General features: G+C 55.0%; 1 protein-coding gene across 1 annotated transcript in view; it reads right to left on the bottom strand.

The window, feature by feature from the left end:
• COL11A2 (collagen type XI alpha 2 chain) overlaps positions 1–5761 on the bottom strand; it is a 100060-nt gene extending 94299 nt beyond the window's left edge. The window contains exon 1 of the mRNA XM_083424546.1: positions 5654–5761. Within this exon, the coding sequence (XP_083280672.1) occupies positions 5654–5708 (55 nt within the window). The 5' untranslated portion in view covers positions 5709–5761. The remainder of the gene's footprint in view (positions 1–5653) is intronic.
• Positions 5762–16703: the final 10942 nt, after the last annotated feature.

Below are 16703 nucleotides of genomic sequence, written 5' to 3'. Positions count from 1 at the left end.
GGAGGAGAGGGCTATGGAGAATTGTTCTTGCGCTGGGATCCACAGGAAGGTTTCCCATAATAGGCATCTGAGTGGCATCTGTGAGAACAGGATGCTGGACTCCACGGGCCATTGGCCTGAACCAGCAATTTCAAACACAGTAACTTCAAGAAAAGCACAGATCAAGTCACTCATTGATAGAAGCAAACCATTTGCCCATGTACAACGTTGCAATGCCTTTTGGTATGCTCTTAGAAGGTTGCATAATGTTAAAAGGGTTAAAAGGCCGTGAGGGAGGCGGCTGCGACTCTCCAGAAGGGACCCTGCACTTCTGAACCTTAAACGGATCAGGACCGCAATACCCCAAGGACCGGCTCTTCCCACCCGGACCCTGAGTTCATCACCGGAGGTCGGCCTTCGTGGGCCTCCTCCTCTTGTGGCCTTCTCTGCAGTGGCTCCCCTTCTGTGGAATGCTCTACCCAGGGAAGTTCGCCTGGCCCCTTCATCACACACCTTTAGGCACCAGGCAAAAATGTTCTTTTTGAACCAGGCCTCTGGCTGACCTGATGCAACATCCCACACCGTTTTAAAATGTGGCTCTTGGGGGGTGTTATTGGGCTGCTGTTTTTATTCTGATTATATACTTTGTGATCTTTCCTCTGGGTATAGGGTGGTATATAAACTCAATTAATAATAAAAATAATAACCTGCCCCTGCACGAGTGGGGACATGTTAATGTGATGTTCTTCTCCTTTTCTCCCCTCCCAGTTGCAATATGAGGAAAGGGAAGCGGATTTCTCTCTGGCCGCCCCTTGGGCTCCATCTGAGGCCCTCTTTTTATGAACCACAAAAGGGAGGGTCAGAAACGGCGGCCAGGAGGGCTGCAGCCAACACCTTTAGATGGAAATGGCCTGCAGGGCCGCTCTTCCTGGGCCAGCCTGCTGGGCTAAGGCAACCCTGAGGCGACTCTGGTTCCTGGAGAGACGCTTGGCTGGCTTTCCGAAGGGGTGAGGCCGGTGGTTCTGCCAGGAGACGATGGCAAGTGTGGCAGGGAGACCCAAGGGCAATCGAAGAAACATTTGAACTGAATCGCCTGGTTTTTTTAATTTGCAGAGTATGGGTAGATCTTTTCAAAACGAGAGCACTGGCTATTATCATTCTACAGTTCTCCGTGACATATTGTTGTGTGAACGGGGGTTTTCAACTCTGGAAAACGTGGAGTTGAGAGTTTGCCTCAAACTAGACAAAAAATAAATGAGATTATGCAGCCAAAGCAAGCTCACGCCCCTCGCTGAGTTTGGATGCCGACTTATAAGCACCCTTCTGCTGTGCCCAGCTGGCCTCGGATGCAGATCGGATGGGGGTTAGAGTAGATGACCCGTGGCACCCCCCCCCAACTCTGCAGTTCTGTGATCTGAACAGGCCTGGATTGCTCTGGCTGGGCGTTGCATCATTCATGACTCACAACAAGCACAAGTTTGTGGAGTCACACAGAGCTCTTTGTCAGGGACATGGCTGGGACCTGGAGCCAGCAGAAGGCAGCTCAGTGAGGTGGAAATGTGTTTTTTCCCCCTGATGTCATTGTCTCCGTCTGCGCACATTTCCTCTTGCAAGCAGCTTGGCTCTGGAGGGAGAGGCCTTCCACTATCCTTCCTGACAAAGAGCTCTGTGTCAACTCCGAAGTCTGCACGTCCCCACTGAGAGATGGTTGACCTGGTGTTATTCGAATATTTGTCTAGTTTTCAATTAGCTATTTTTAAACTCTCTGGTGACGCCTGGGCAGCAGCCTTCCTGGGAGTAAGGGCATGCTAATGTCCAACCACAGGCATGCATGAAGATTTTCCTGCCAGTATTCCCATTACAGGCAGGCATTCAACAGGAAAGCCTTTCAGAGTTTTGCCTCTCATTTAGCCGCTCCTCCTTCACACGAGGGAGAGAGGTTAAGGGATCCCAAGGGTATATATATGGGTGGGGTGGGGGCTCAGCGCTGCTTTGCCCCCCATCAGAGGGCCAAAATGGTGGGTTTTCAGGCCTCCTGTGGGGAAACTCAGTCCAGATTTCAACACGGGACGCCTAGGGCCTCAATGGTGCCATTCCATCAAATGGGTACGGCAGAGTTTTCAGGTGGCTGTCAAAAAGGAGGTCGGTGGGTCTTCTGCTTGCAAACCGGCTTGGCAGAAAGATGAGCCACTTATTTCTGGAGTCGCCTGCCAGGCATAAACCCAACAGGTGAAGTCCCCCCTACACTCTGATTTTATCACTAGGTTTATCCCCATAAAAACATCCGTGTGACAGACAGGAGACCAACAGGCACAGTTCCCACCCACCCCCTTGGCCAGGAGGAAAAGTTTCGCCGCGACAGCTATTAAATGCACAGGAGCTCTGCCCAGAAGAAAACATGGCAACCCAACCCTCTCTTGACACAGCTCATCCTGAGCTCTTTCTGGAGTCGGGCCCTGGAGGGGGGGGGGTCCAACTAACGGGGTGGGAGGGGAGGGGCATATTTTCCTGCCTGTCTCTTCCATGCATCCTTTTGCTAAACGTTGGGGGCAAATTTGCATTTTGGCATCAACAACCCGGCTTAGACTGTTCTCTTTGCCAGCTGTCCAAACCTTTCCCCTCCCTGAAACTCAACAAAAAGGGGATCCGTGGCCCCCAAATCCCCCCCCCACAACAATCCTGCTTATACTCAGCATTCTGGGTTCCTGTAGGCTGCGGGGGGGGGGGGCTGAGAGCCCCTGAGCTGCCCAGACCAGGATCTATTATTTCCTGAAAGCCCCATTGCAGCACATACGTTCAAGATGACGCAATTGCGGAACTGGGACCACCAGGGGTCATCCAGCCCAACCCCGGTTTAAAAAGAAAAGCCACCGTTGAGCAGCTCTTAGGTGATGGTGGGTGACAATGATGAAATCATGCGCCAATGAGTTCCGAAGGTTGCTCATGGCATCCCAGGAGCAAGGAGGGCCTTGCCGCGCGCGCCCCCTTCCGGTTGCAGGAAAGCCAGCGCTAGTGCGCCCCCTGCAGGTAGCTGCCCGGGAGACCTCCAGGGCATCCTTGGCTCCTCTGAGTTCAAAAGGATCCCTGGAGGTCAAGCGGCCGGCAAGACCCTCCCCAAAGAAGGAGCTGTCCAGCCTCTCTCTGGGGCCGCCTCCCGCAAGGGGGAGCCAGCCCCCCAGCTCTCCTTTGCTCCCAGGGACCAAGCCTGATGACAGCAACACCCCCTTGCCCCCCCCCCCAAGGAGGTCCGGGGCAAACCGTGAAATACTTATTGAGGAGGAGAAGGAAAGGGACGGAGCAGGGCACCTCTTAGAAATGGGGTGCATCGCACAGCCCCACTGCAGCCCGCCCCCAATTTAAGTGGTGGAAAGCAGGAAAAGTCGCTGCTTTAGTGCAGGGGGGGGGGTCGCTTTAAGAGGCAGCTCTTGTGCATTAGAAACAGACATAAGTCCGGCAGGTGCTGCGGGCATCCCCACACCCGGGACTGCACCGGTTGATCTCCCGCCTGTCTGTTCCCCGCAACCTGGGCGGGACGAACGCGCAGAAGAGGGAGAAATTCTTCGAAAAGTGGTGAGGACCCACTTATGGGGGTTTTTTGTAGGGGGACAGGCGTCCATACCCTCCCCTCTTGCCTTCTCCTCTCTGACGCCTAGGAAGCAGGCAGAAACCCGCCCGGTGCCGTACGGCAACCCCCGTCCGTTTTGCGGGGAGGCTGCGCCGGTTGGTCTCCTGCCTGCCTGTTCTGCAGAATGTGCAGAAGGCGGGGGATAAATCCGTCGATTTAGGGGGGACAAGGGTGCCCATGCAAGCGCCTCCTCGCCCTGCGGGGGTGTGGGGAGCGGGGGGGGGGCTCTCGGCGGCCAAGGAGCTGCTTCGGGGGCCGCCGCCCAAAGGCAAACAACCTCCGCCCGGGCGGGCGGCCGCGCACACTCGCTCACTGTTCGGGCGCACAAAGGCCGCCCTGTCTGGGCAGAGCGGGGGGGGGGGGGGCGAGGTAGACCGGGCAGCAGCGGAGGAGGAGCAGCAGGAGCGAGGCAGCGGCGTCCGCAAAGACCCCCCTCCCGCTGCAGAAAGACCCCTCGCCTCTTCTCCAAACTGGTCTTCGGAGACCCCCCAAAAAAATCCCCACGGCTGAAGGGGGCTCCTGCGCAGTAGCCAAAGGAGACTGACCCCCAAGCCAACGCTGGAGGACACCCGCCCCCCCCCCGCAACAGCAAAAGGTGACTGCTTCCCAGAACTCAAGACTAAAAGGAGCCCCCTGCAGAAGGGTAAGGGGACTGACACCCCCCCAAAAAAACAAGGGGGGATGGGAGGGCTGCATTAGGAAAAAAAGGAACTGACAGCCCCCCTCAGAAAAAATCCGAAGGCTTAAGGGCTCTCCCTCTGCAATAGCAAAAGGGGGTACCCTCCATACAGGCACATTTCAGCAACAGCCCCCCCCCAAAATCAGCGGGGACCCTCAGACTAACTCGGAGCTTCTCCAGCGCTGAGATTTCGGATACGCACTTCGGAGGCGACCCTCCCCTAATCTCTTTCCCGGCATGGTTCTTTGGGAAGGGGAGAAATAAACGTATTAAACAGACTCCACAGGGTTTTTTTGGGGGGGGCGAAAATGGCGCAGGTCACCCCGTCACCCCCGTTCCCAAAAGGTAATTGTTTATGGCGAGATGGGGGTTCATGAAATGTACACCCGACGTCAGCCCATACCTCTAGGGCCACCTTTTGGGGGGGGGGGAGGATAGACGGAGCAACAGAGCCAGATCACCACGTGGCGCTGGGGGGGGCACTGCCACCTGGTGGGCGCGGGGCGAGCTGCATAAATTAGGGGGGGCAGATGGGATGGGATGAGTGACAGTCGGGGAGCGTGTCCCCCCAAGTCACACCAGCGCTTCCTCGAGCAGGCTGACTGTAGGCCAGGTAAAGAGACCTCTTGCGCCCCCCAGGAACATCTTGCAGCTCCCCAAAACTTGGGAAACCTCCTCTGCAGTTAAAGCCCCCCCCCCAGTGCCCCCTTCCACGTCCTGGCAGCCTGTTAAACTTCCAGCCCCGCAAGAGCCTCTCGGTGCGCGGCTGCAGCGACACCTGCAAGCGCTCTTGGCGCCGGAGTCCTGAGCGCAAAAACTCGCTTGAATCCGGCAGTGGGGAGTTTGGTCCTGCTGCGGCGCCTCACCTGCCCTCCTTGGCGGAGGGACCCCAACATATCGCCCCTTTTCGCCGCCACAAACTCGCCCGCCACCGTTTCCAACAGGAGGTCTCCGTGCGCCCATCACCCCGGCCTCCCGGCTGCTATCCTCACCTGCGCGCCATCGCCCTTCTTCCCGTGGGGGACCCCAACACACACACCCCAATTCCAAGAGGGGTCTGCAGAAGAACCGTCAGCGCCGAGTCCCCCCCAGCCGGGGTCTTCTGCTGCGCCAAAATCCGGACCTCCGCCCTAGACGGCGCGGTCTCCCCAATTCACATCCATCCAAATTGCAACCCCCTGGACTCTAAGCACCGACCCCCCACTCTGTCCAAAGAAGAGGGCGCCCCCAATTCTGGAAGAAGAAAACTGACTCCTTCTTCCTCGACGGGGCGCACAAGCCAGGCCCCCCAGCCGGCGCAGGAGACCTTCGGCGCGGGCTGGAAAGCGCGCCGCACCCGCCACTCCGAAGTGCGTCCGGCGCGCTCTTACCTGCTCGGGCGGCCAGGCAGGGCAGCAGCAACAGGAGCAGCCGCGCCACCTCCATGGCGAGCGGGCGGGCGGGCGGGCGAGCGAGGGGCGACGGTCAGCGGCGGCCCATGCGGACGGGGCGGGCGCGGGAGGAAGGCAGGCAGGCAGGGAGGCAAGGCCGGCGGCGGGCGGCTCGCTCCGTCGGTCCTCTGCGCCGTCTGGCTGAGGGAAAGGGAGGCGCGGCCGCTCTCTCGCTCCAGCCCCGACCCCGCCGCAGCCCCAGGCAGCCTGGCTCCCCCTCCAGCCCTGCCTCCGGGCCGCCTGGACGGCCCCCGACACGCCCCGGCCGCCGGCCCCGGACGGCGCGGCCACTCCCTCCCGCCACAGACCGATCGGAGCCGGCCAGGTGTTCCATGAAGCTCCACCGGTTGGATTTCTCCCCGGCCTGCGGGTATCAAAGGCAGGCAATGTCGGCCAACAGCAGGAGCCCCCACCAATCCTAAGCCCGGCCTGTCCCCTCCCCTCCGGGACCCCCTGGACTTCCAGGGGTCGCCCCCCCTCCAAAATCCTCTGCATCAGTTTATAAATCTCTGTCGTGACGCCCCCTCCCCTCCCCGTCTATCTTGCCAGCTTCAAACGCCTCCTCTGGTAGGAAGGTTCTCTGGTCGGCTGGGTTTATCATTAAACATGGTTTAAAATAACTTTGCGCGTCATTCTTTTACCTTTATTGTGCACATACTTGATATTTTCATATAACGTGCTTGTGTGTTTGTGTGTGTCATTGCTTTGGAGAAAGCACTCTGCACATGCCCCGGGGTGCCCTTATTGCTCATGCCTCACACCCGCTGGCTCCTGTCCTTATCTACAGACCAGCAGCATTCCCTCGGGGCTCTGGGCAGAGTGAGGTCGCCTCCCAGCCCCAACCTCCTGAGATCCTTTTCCTGGAGCTGCTGGGATTCGAACACAGGACCTCCTCCCTTGTGGGCACAGCTGGTTCCCGCTGCGGCCTCTGGACTCTCACCTGCAGCTGGCCTGGGAATGCACCAAGCCGGCCTGGGTGTCCAGGCAGGACTGTCGACCTGGCAGCCCCTTCCAGGCGTTTTTTTGGACTACAACTCCCATCAGCCCCCAGAAGGGCAGTGCCTGATGGGAGTTGTAGTCCGAAAGAGCTGGAGTTGGGCAACCTCCAGGCTCTCTGACTCTGAACTGCTAGCAGTGGTTCCTGGGGGGTCCCTCCCAACTTGACAATTCTATGCTTTTTCTCTCCGGCTTCATTTAGGCTCCCTGGAGAGTCTGGGATGGGCTTTTATTTTATTTGCTATTTATTACATTTGTAATAATCAGACAGCATCTTAAAAAGCAGAGACATCATCTTGCTGACAAAGGTCTGTATACTGAAAGCTATGGTTTTCCCAGTAGTGATGTATGGAAGTGAGAGCTGGACCATAAAGAAGGCTGATCGCCGAAGAATGGATGCTTTTGAATTCTGGTGCTGGAGGAGACTCTTGAGAGTCCCATGGACTGCAAGAAGATCAAACCTCTCCATTCTAAAGGAAATCAGCCCTGAGTGCTCATTGGAAGGACGTGAAGCTGAGGCTCCAAGACTTTGGCCACCTCATGAGAAGAGAAGACTCCCTGGAAAAGACCCTGATGTTGGGAAAGATGGAGGGCGCAAGGAGAAGGGGACAACAGAGGATGAGATGGCTGGACAGTGTTCTCGAAGCCACCAGCATGAGTTTGACCAAACTGCGGGTGGCAGTGGAAGACAGAAGTGCCTGGCGTGCTCTGGTCCAGGGGGTCACAAAGAGGCAGACACGACTAAACAACAACAAGCAAAGCACAAAATGGAATCCTAGAATTGGAAGGGGTCCCAGGGTAATCTAGTCCAACCCCCTGTGATGCAGGAATCTCACAAAGGATCTCTGACAGACATCCACCCAACCTCTACTTAAAACCCACCTCTGGAGGGAGACTGTCCCACCATCCTGTCAGAAAGTTCTTTCTGATGTTGAATTGGAATCTCTCTTCTTGGCCCTTGGAGCCACGGGTTCGAGTCCTACCCTCCAGAGCAGGAGGAAACCAGCTTGCTCCGTCTTCCCTGGGGCAGCCCTCGAAAGATGGGAAGAAGACGACTCTCCTATCTCCTCTCACCTGGAGATAGATATATATATTTATATATCTCTGACTGAACTTCAGGAAGAACTTTCTAGTGGCAAGAGCTGTTCCACTGTGGCAAGAGCTCTACCATCCTTGGAGGTTCTTAAGCAGAGGTTGGGCGGCCATCTGTCATGGATACTTTATTTTTTTAAAAAACATAATTGTTACAAAATATAAGCAAAATATTGCAAATACCTACATACCTATTTCAAATGAGCACATATGTATGAAAAAAGGAACAAAAGAGAAAAGAAGAAGAAAAGTGGGAAAATAAAGAGAAAAGAGGAAGAAAAGTTGGAAGAATTTCTTCCAAGTTTATTCTACAAATATCTCAATACAAACATAATAATAAAACTTCCTTGATTGACATCCATGGCTTACACTGCACTTCCTATACACATTTTAAGCAAGGTTGTATCTGTTATTCCGTATTTTTCCCATACAAGGTCACACAAATACTCTAATCGATAAGTTTCCTAAATCTTTCCTAAATCTGTCATGGGTACTTTAGTGGCGATTCCTGCGTTGCAAGGGGTTTGACTAGATGACCTTGGGGTGTCCCAACTCCAACCATTGTATGATTCTTCACGAAGGGCCTGCCACAGAGCAGGAGGTGCCCGTTTGGGAACCACCGCTCCACGCAGTGCCAGGGGCCGTATTCCCCCAAGGGAGCCTATGGGTCTCAGGGAATGTGGGGTCTCCCAGGGCCTTCTCCTTGCCCAACTCGGCCACACCGCCACATCTGCCAGGCAGGAGCGCCTGGGTTCCACGGTGCCTGGCACAGGAGTCCTGCCCTGCCCTTGACCACCGCTTTTGCCCAGGGAAGCCATCTCTGGGCAGGCTGGGCGTCGCTCCCTCGCAGTGGCTTCCCTGGCCAGCTCCTAAAAATGGCACTATAATCAGGGTCCCTGTAATTAGCCTCTCGGCCTCCTCTCTCTGCGGAAAGCGCAAGGAGCAGCTCAGCTGGGAGGGGGGCAGCGTGTGGGATGCGAAGAACAGAAAGGAGGTGCCAATGGGGCACATTTGGGGGCGGTTGGGACCTGAGGACTCTGCATGGTGGCAAGTCAATCTGGTTCTGCATATCGGGCCCCGGAGCCCATCTCTGACCACGTGCAAGAGAGGCCCAGGGGTATTTTGTTTCATTGACTGGATTTCTACAACACCCTTTATGTGTATATATATTTGTGTGTGTGTGTATAGATATATATAAGGGACGCGGGTGGCGCTGTGGGTTAAACCACTGAGCCTAGGACTTGCCGATTAGAAGGCCGGCAGTTCGAATCCCCGCGATGGGGTGAGCTCCCATTGCTCAGTCCTGCTCCTGCCAACCAAGCAGTTCGAAAGCACATCAAAGTGCAAGTAGATAAATAGATACCACTCCAGTGGGAAGGTAAACGACGTTTCCGTGTGCTGCTCTGGTTCGCCAGATGCAGCTTAGTCATTCTGGCCACATGACCCGGAGGCTGTACGCCGGCTCCCTTGGCCAGTAAAGCGAGATGAGCACCACAAACCCAGAGTCGGTCACGACTGGACCTAATGGTCAGGGGTCCCCTTACCTTTATATATATATATGCTTTGTTTATTTGGTTTTCAAATCAATGTTTCACAATCACATATCCAATATACAGTGGTACCTCTGGTTGCGAATGGGATCCGTTCTGGAGGCCCGTTCGCAAACATGAGCGGAACACAACCCATGTCTGCACTTGCGCGGGTCACGATTCGCCGCTTCTGCGCATGACGTCATTTTGCGCGTCTGTGCATGAGAGAGTGGTGAAACCCAGAAGAAACCCTTTCCGGTACTTCTGGGTTGCCGTGGGACGCAACCTGAAAATGCTCAACCTGAAGCAAATGTAACATGAAGTATGACTGTATGACTGGATACAGAATTGACCTGTGCCTCCATGGACAGCTGTGAGCCCAAAATGACTCCCAGGCTGCACACCTGGTCCTTCAGGGGGGCACAGGTACCCCATTCAGGACCAGGGAGTCCCCCACCCCCACCCACCCCCTGTCCCCCCAGAACAGTACATCTGTCTGGTCAGGATTCAACCTCAATTCCGAAGGGCATCTCTGCGCACTTGTAGACAGTGACTGGCCTTTGCCGTTTCGCGGCCCCTTCGCTCCTTCCCTCCTGGCCAGCCAGCCTGCAATTTCCACCCTGGCCTGGCCCTAATTGCAGCCCTGGAGAGCTGCCTGGATCCGGCCAAAAGACGTCTATCTATATCTGTCATATGGGCCCACCTATTTTCTCTCCCTGGGTAGCTCTGAGCAGCCCAAGGCCTGGTTGTGGGGCTGGCCAGCTTGGGGTGGGGCTGTGGTGGAGAGGGGCAGAGGGCAGGCACCCCACCCCCCACAGCTGCCCAGGCTGAGGGAACTGGCCAGAGAAAAGCAGGGCCCCCGTCTGCCCAGTGCTAGAGTCAGCCGGAGTTCCTTTGGCGATTCTGAATTCTGTGACTTCTGTTCACACAGAACTGCAGTGCCCTATTAAAATGTGGGGTTTTTTAAATTTTGATTATGGATTTTGTGGTTTTTATATTTTGATTTTATTCTGTAAACTGCCCAGAGACCTGTGGGTATAGGGTGGTATATAAAGACGAAGAAGAAGAAGAAGAAGAAGAAGAAGAAGAAGAAGAAGAAGAAGAAGAAGAAGAAGAAGAAGAAGAAGAAGAGTGGATTTGATATCCCGCCTTTCACTCCCTTTAAGGAGTCTCAAAGCGGCTCACATTCTCCTTTCCCTTCCTCCCCCACAACAAACACTCTGTGAGGTGAGTGGGGCTGAGAGACTTCAAAGAAGTGTGACTAGCCCAAGGTCACCCAGCAGCTGCAGGTGGAGGAGCGGAGACGCGAACCCGGTTCCCCAGATTACGAGACTACCGCTCTTAACCACTACACCCCACTGGCTCATCTAGTCCAACCCCCTGAAAGTCAGGAATTGAACCCACAACCTTGGCGTTATCAGCACCCCAACCTTGCCAACTGTGCTCTCCCAAGCCCACATTCCCAGCTTTTGGGGAAGTTTTTAATGTCTGATGCTGTGTTGTTTTTAATATTCGGTTGGGAGTGGCTGGGGAAACCCCACCAGATGGGCAGGGTATAAATAATAAATTATTATTATTATTACGTGAGAGGTAGTGTGGCACAATGGTTAGAGTGCCTGATAAGGACTCGGGAGAGCAGGGTTCGAATTCCCACTCCACCCTGACGATCTATGTCAGGGGCAGGCAACCCAGTCGCCTTCTCAATCCGGCCCCCCGGACGGTCCGAGAATCAGTGTGTTTTTACATAAGTAGAATGTGTCCTTTTATTTAAAATGCATCTCTGGGTTATTTGTGGGGCCTGCCTGGTGTTTTTACATGAGTAGAATGTGTCCTTTTATTTAAAATGCATTTGTGGGACATAGGAATTCATTCGTCGTCGTCGTCCCCCATATAGTCCGGCCCCCACATGGCCTGAGGGATGGTGGACCGGCCCACGGCTGAAAAAGGTTGCTGACCTCCTGTTCTTACAGTGGCCAACCAGAGCCCCCCCTCCAAGGGAAACCCTCGAGGAGGATTCGAACCCAAGAGCCCCGGCGTCTCCTCCTGGGGTTTCCAGCAGCCGAGATTCAGAAGCATTGAGCGTCCAGGAGGCAGAGCTGAGCTATCCTAGCCAATAGCCACTTCCTCCTCTGCCACCTCGAGAGGCAGTGTGGTGCAATGGTTAGAGGCCAGGGGTTCCAGTTTGCACTTGGAGACCAGGCACCCCCCCGGGTGACCATGGGACCTGCCCCACCTCTCAGGGTCGCTGTGGGTCTTGAACGAGGGCGGCGGGACAGGAATGCAACAAACGCGTAATACGTCCGTGGGAAGGTAGAGGGGCTGCCTTGGCACATAGAAACTGCGGAACTCCCCGCCACAAGAGGCAGCGAGGGCCACGAAGGTGGCTGGCTGGAAGAGGAGCCTTAGACGCATCTGCAAGAGCCAGGACACTTCGGTATCCCTGCCCCCCTCCCATTTTATGCCTCTGGGGTGGAGTCCCCCAGGATGGCGAGGCCAGGAATGTCCTCTCGGGAGGCGGCCAAGCGCCCGGGCTATTCCTGGCAGCGGGCGGGGTGGGAGCGAGAGGCCGCAGAGCTGCCTGGAGCCAAGTGGGACTCAGCGGAGGAGCGCCTGGAAAAGAGAATTTTTTTTGCATACGGGGAAGATGTCCAGGAGAGCCGCCGACACTCCGCGCAGACGGGATGAGGGTCGGATATCTGCATTTTTTAAAGAGCAAAACTCTGTCCAAGCCAGCCGCGCCCCCCCCCCCCGCCCCGTTGTGTCGACACGCTCTGCACATGTTCAGAGGCAGATTGCGCGCGCGCGTATATATATATCAGGGCTGGAAGCTCGATCCTAAATGGGACCAGGGTCTCCTAAATGCATGGGCACACTCTGCACATGCTCAGAGGGCAGAGACTAAGCCCGGTTGCGTGCGCGCGTATATATATTATCCATCCTCGTTGTTGTTGTTTAGTCATTTAGTCGTGTCCGCCTCTTCGTGACCCCCTGGACCAGAGCACGCCAGGCATTCCTGTCTTCCACTGCCCCCCGCAGTTTGTTCACCCATGTTATTAGCTTCGAGAACACTGTCCAACCATCTCATCCTCTCTTGTCCCCTTCTCCTTGTACCCTCCATCTTCTCCTTGTGCCCTCCATCTTTCCCAACATCAGGGTCTTTTCCAGGGAGTCTTCTCTTCTCATGAGGTGGCGTAAGTACTGGAGCCTCAGCTTCATGATTGTCCTTCCAGTGAGCACTCAGGGCTGATTTCCTTCAGAATGGAGAGGTTTGATCTTCTTGCAGATCATGGGACTCTCAAGAGTCTCCTCCAGCACCAGAATTCAAAAGCATCAATTCTTCGGCGATCAGCCTTCTTTATGGTCCAGCTCTCACTTCCATACATCACGACTGGGAAAACCAGAGCTTGAACTATACGGACCTTTGTTGGCAAGGTGATGTCTCTGCTTTTTAAGATGCTGTCTAGGTTTGTCATTGCGCTTCTCCCAAGAAGAGGCGTCTTTTAATTTCCATCCCCAAAGCCAGCCAGCGGCCCAGCAAATGCAGGGACACGCTCTGCACGCGTTCAGATGTGCGCGTGTATATTTTGGATGGAAGCTCCCATTTCAGAAGGGGCGCAAGGCTTTTGCTGCGCCCCCAAACGTCTTTTGGGAATGTTGAGTCGGGGGAGATAAGGATATGGGGGGGGTGCTTCCCCTTTCTTGCCCCCCCCCCCACTGAACAGCTGCTGCTGCGTGGTTGCGCTTTGAACGGTGTTGCTGCGTGCGTTTCTCCCATTAGAGAGAAATATATTCCTATATTTTTTCCTGGGTGGGGGGATTTCAAAGGAAGGTGGGGGGTCACTCTGCACCCACCGGCGCCCCCTCGCTCTTCTCCCCGCCTCCCACCCCCTCCTGCCAGGGTCTGCGTGGCCTGCCGGGCCCGCCAGGTGAGAGGGGGGGCAGGACAAGGCCCCCATTGATGGGGCGGAACAAGCCCGGCTTTGTGCCGCCTCCTGGCGGGCGGCGGTTTGCAGGCCGGCCTGTGAAAACAGCAGCTCGGGGAGGGACTGAGCGCCATTCATGAGCCAGGATGGAGCCCGGGGGGGGGGCTGGTGAGGCAGCAGCGAGGAGGGGGGGCTGGGGGTCAGCCCAGGCCACGATTCCAAGCTGCGGGGAGGGAGAGAAATTGCGCCAAGGGAAGCCACCAAAAGACCATTTTGCATTTTATTTTTTTTGAAGGTGGGGGTCCTGCGGATTTAGGCGGGATGCTTCCTGTCGAGATCTGTTTTGGCGAGGCGGGAGGAGTCGTGTCCATCCTTGGGAGGTTTAGAAATATGTCAGGAATTTCGGGGGGGAGGGAGAAAGGCTGTTCTGCAAAAGAAAAAGCAACTTTCCCTTCCAAGTGGGAGACGTAATTTCGGGGTTGGGAAAGAGGTGCCTGTCCCTGGAAATGGGAACCCTTCATCCTGCATGGGAGGGGCTGCCCCCCCCCGTGTCTTAAATCTGCGGGAGGCAGGCTGCGGTGAACCGGGCAGCGAAAAAATGCTGCGGCGCTCTGCGTGCGCTCAGAGGAAGCAGTCTGGGTGCTGCTCCGCGCAGACGAGCCAAACTTTCTTTCGAAGCTGTTGCGCCCCAGTTAAAGGTTGTGGGGAGGTGTGGGGCGCACATGAAGAAGTTATAGAGTAGTGGGGCAGGGAGCGCGCCCCAGAGAGACTGAAGGAGGGCGATGATGATGATGAAGAGAGGAACTAGCCCAAACCCCCGCAACGCATGAATAAAAAGTAACCAGTGCTTCCCATCACTCTTTTTTTTTCAGCGGCGGCGGGGGGAGCCAAAAAAAGGACAAGAGGGGAGAGAAGCAAGCGCCCCCCAGTGGACGCCAAGAGAAACTCCAGTTGGTGTTTAGGACCCAGGAATGGGGCTGGGCTGGGAGAGGGCGATCGGGTGACACGGGGGCGGCGTTACCTGGAATACCCTCCTTTGCAGGGTGGGGAAAGGAAATGAAGGTGGCAGGTGGGAGACTAAACAACGCCGCCCCCCACCCAAAAAACCCCCCCTCATATACAGCTCGTCTCATAGGGCACGGCTGCCCCCTAGTGGCGGAGGGGGAGACTGCACTGAGAAAGCCAGGCTGTGCTGGACTCGCATTAAGACGGGAAGGGGCTCAGGCCAAAGGGACTCTGGGAGGGGCTGAGCAGATGCTCTCAGGTGAACCCCCCCCAAGGAGGATTCAGGCACAAAATGCTTCTCCCCTCCTGCGATTTCCAGAAACCAAATTTGCTTCTCTTCCGAAGCAGTTCCCGTCAAATCCTTGTCTCCTGTGGAAGGGAGTTCCACAGTCCCATACACGGCAGGAAGGGCTTTATTTCACCTGAATCTTCCATCATTCTTCTTCCTTGGAAGTCCCCAGCCCTGCAGCCTTCCTTCCAAGAGGAGACACTCCTTCACCCCAGGGCAGCCCTTTCCTGAACTTTAGCTCTACAACATCCTTTTTAGGCGAGAACAGCATTAAGATCCTTTATAGGCGAGGAGAACAGCATTAAGATACTGGCAGATTTGGAATAATTAGAGCTGAGACCATGACGCCTGCAACCCCCCCCCCCATCACCATGGGATTTGAACCCACAGCCCTGGGATTAAGAGTCCCGTGCTCTGCACTCTTCTTTCCTAATGACCTCCAGCACAGGGGCTGCCCTCTTATACTGCCACTCTGCCTTAGGAAGAGGTCTGCAAAAGGGACACAAAGGTTGGCAATCCCTTGCAGACCACCACGGTCAGTTTGTGCGTCCGTAGCAGTGACCAGAGCAGGAATGGCCGCTGGGAGGAGCAGAGATGATGAATGTTAATTGAATTTGTTTACCGCCATATGCCCATAGATCTCAGGGCGGTTCACAACCTAAAATTACGAGGGGTGCCCTGGTTGCTTCTGCGCGGCCAGAGGCCTTCGTCTGCCCCGGCTGCAACATCTCTGCCTCTACTGCAGCAGCACTTATTATTAAATATACCAAGAAAAAAGCACACCAAGCTCTCTGGCCATATAAGTTTCAGTAGTGGGAGTGGTCCCTACTCACACATCAATAGCCAATTGTAACAAAAACTAATCCATTCAAAAGTATGTACCTCGGGTTACATACGCTTCAGGTTGCAGACTCCGCTAACCCAGAAATAGTGCTTCAGGTTAAGAACTTTGCTTCAGGATGAGAACAGAAATCGTGCTCCGGCGGCGCAGCAGCAGCAGGAGGCCCCATTAGCTAAAGTGGTGCTTCAGGTTAAGAACAGTTTCAGGTTAAGAACGGACCTCTGGGACGAATTAAGTACTTAACCCGAGGTACCACTGTATTCTGACAAGGATTACAAACTCAAACAGAGATTACAAACTCAAACTCATAAGGATATGTATAACACAATAATTTGCTACAGAATCAGAGATAAGTGTTTATGAGTAGAGATAAGTTTATGTTAGTCCATAGTCAGATTCGACATGGAGGTCTTAGTTTCAACCATAGAGCAGAAGTCAGAAGTCAATTATGGATCAGAAACCAGGTCAGGGGCCTCTTTCGATGTATTCACCTTCATCAGCTAATTTTTAAGGGGTCGTGTAAGTTTTTATAGGGTAATATAAGTGTGGGTAGATTGACTATTGATGTGCAAGTAGGGACCACTCCCACTACTGAAATTTATATTGGCCAGAGTTCTTGGTGTGCTTTTTTCTTGGTCTACCACAGCGGTGACAGCAGCAGGGACTGCAGCCTGCTAACCCTTTGACTTCACCCATGAAGTCGCCCTCCATTGAGAGACAGATGCCAATCAACTATGACCACGTCCGCTCTTGCCTTTTTGCTAAACTAGAAACTCTGCCTCGGTCATTTCAGTTGCCCTTGCCCCACCCTGCAATATCAACCCTGAAGCGAGGCAACCAGAACCGGCACAGGATTCCAAATGAGGCCGCCCCAAAGATTTGGAGAATGGCCTTATTAGATGGGCAGATTTATTTCCAAGCCTCTTCCTCAGGTTCCCTTGCATGGAGGGGGGTTTGGCCCCCACCCAGGAGGTCAACTCCTTTACTGAGGCCTCGTTACTGGTCTGCCACCTCAGGTTTGGACCCCACAGGCATTATATAGGGTGGGCCTGCAAACCACCGCGGGCCCCACTCAGCCCCCCCCCCCCGGATGTTTCTGGGAAGCCCGTGATGCACAGGGGGGGGAGCCCCCCCCATTCCCAGGCCCCCTGCCTCTTTCATGCATGTTCACAGGCCCTCTGCGTGCGCTCAGAGACTCTGCTGCCCGTTGGCATGCAATCCCATAGAAAGGGTCTGGGAAGCAGTTTTGTTGCTCCTACGCCAGAGTCGGGGGGGGGGGAGAGACTGATAAATTAGTGGAGAGCACACACACACA

The sequence above is a fragment of the Podarcis tiliguerta genome (assembly GCF_965153285.1).
Source record: "Podarcis tiliguerta genome assembly, chromosome: 2".
Classification (NCBI taxonomy): Eukaryota; Metazoa; Chordata; class Lepidosauria; order Squamata; family Lacertidae; genus Podarcis; species Podarcis tiliguerta.
This window is presented reverse-complemented; position numbering and strand designations above follow the sequence as displayed.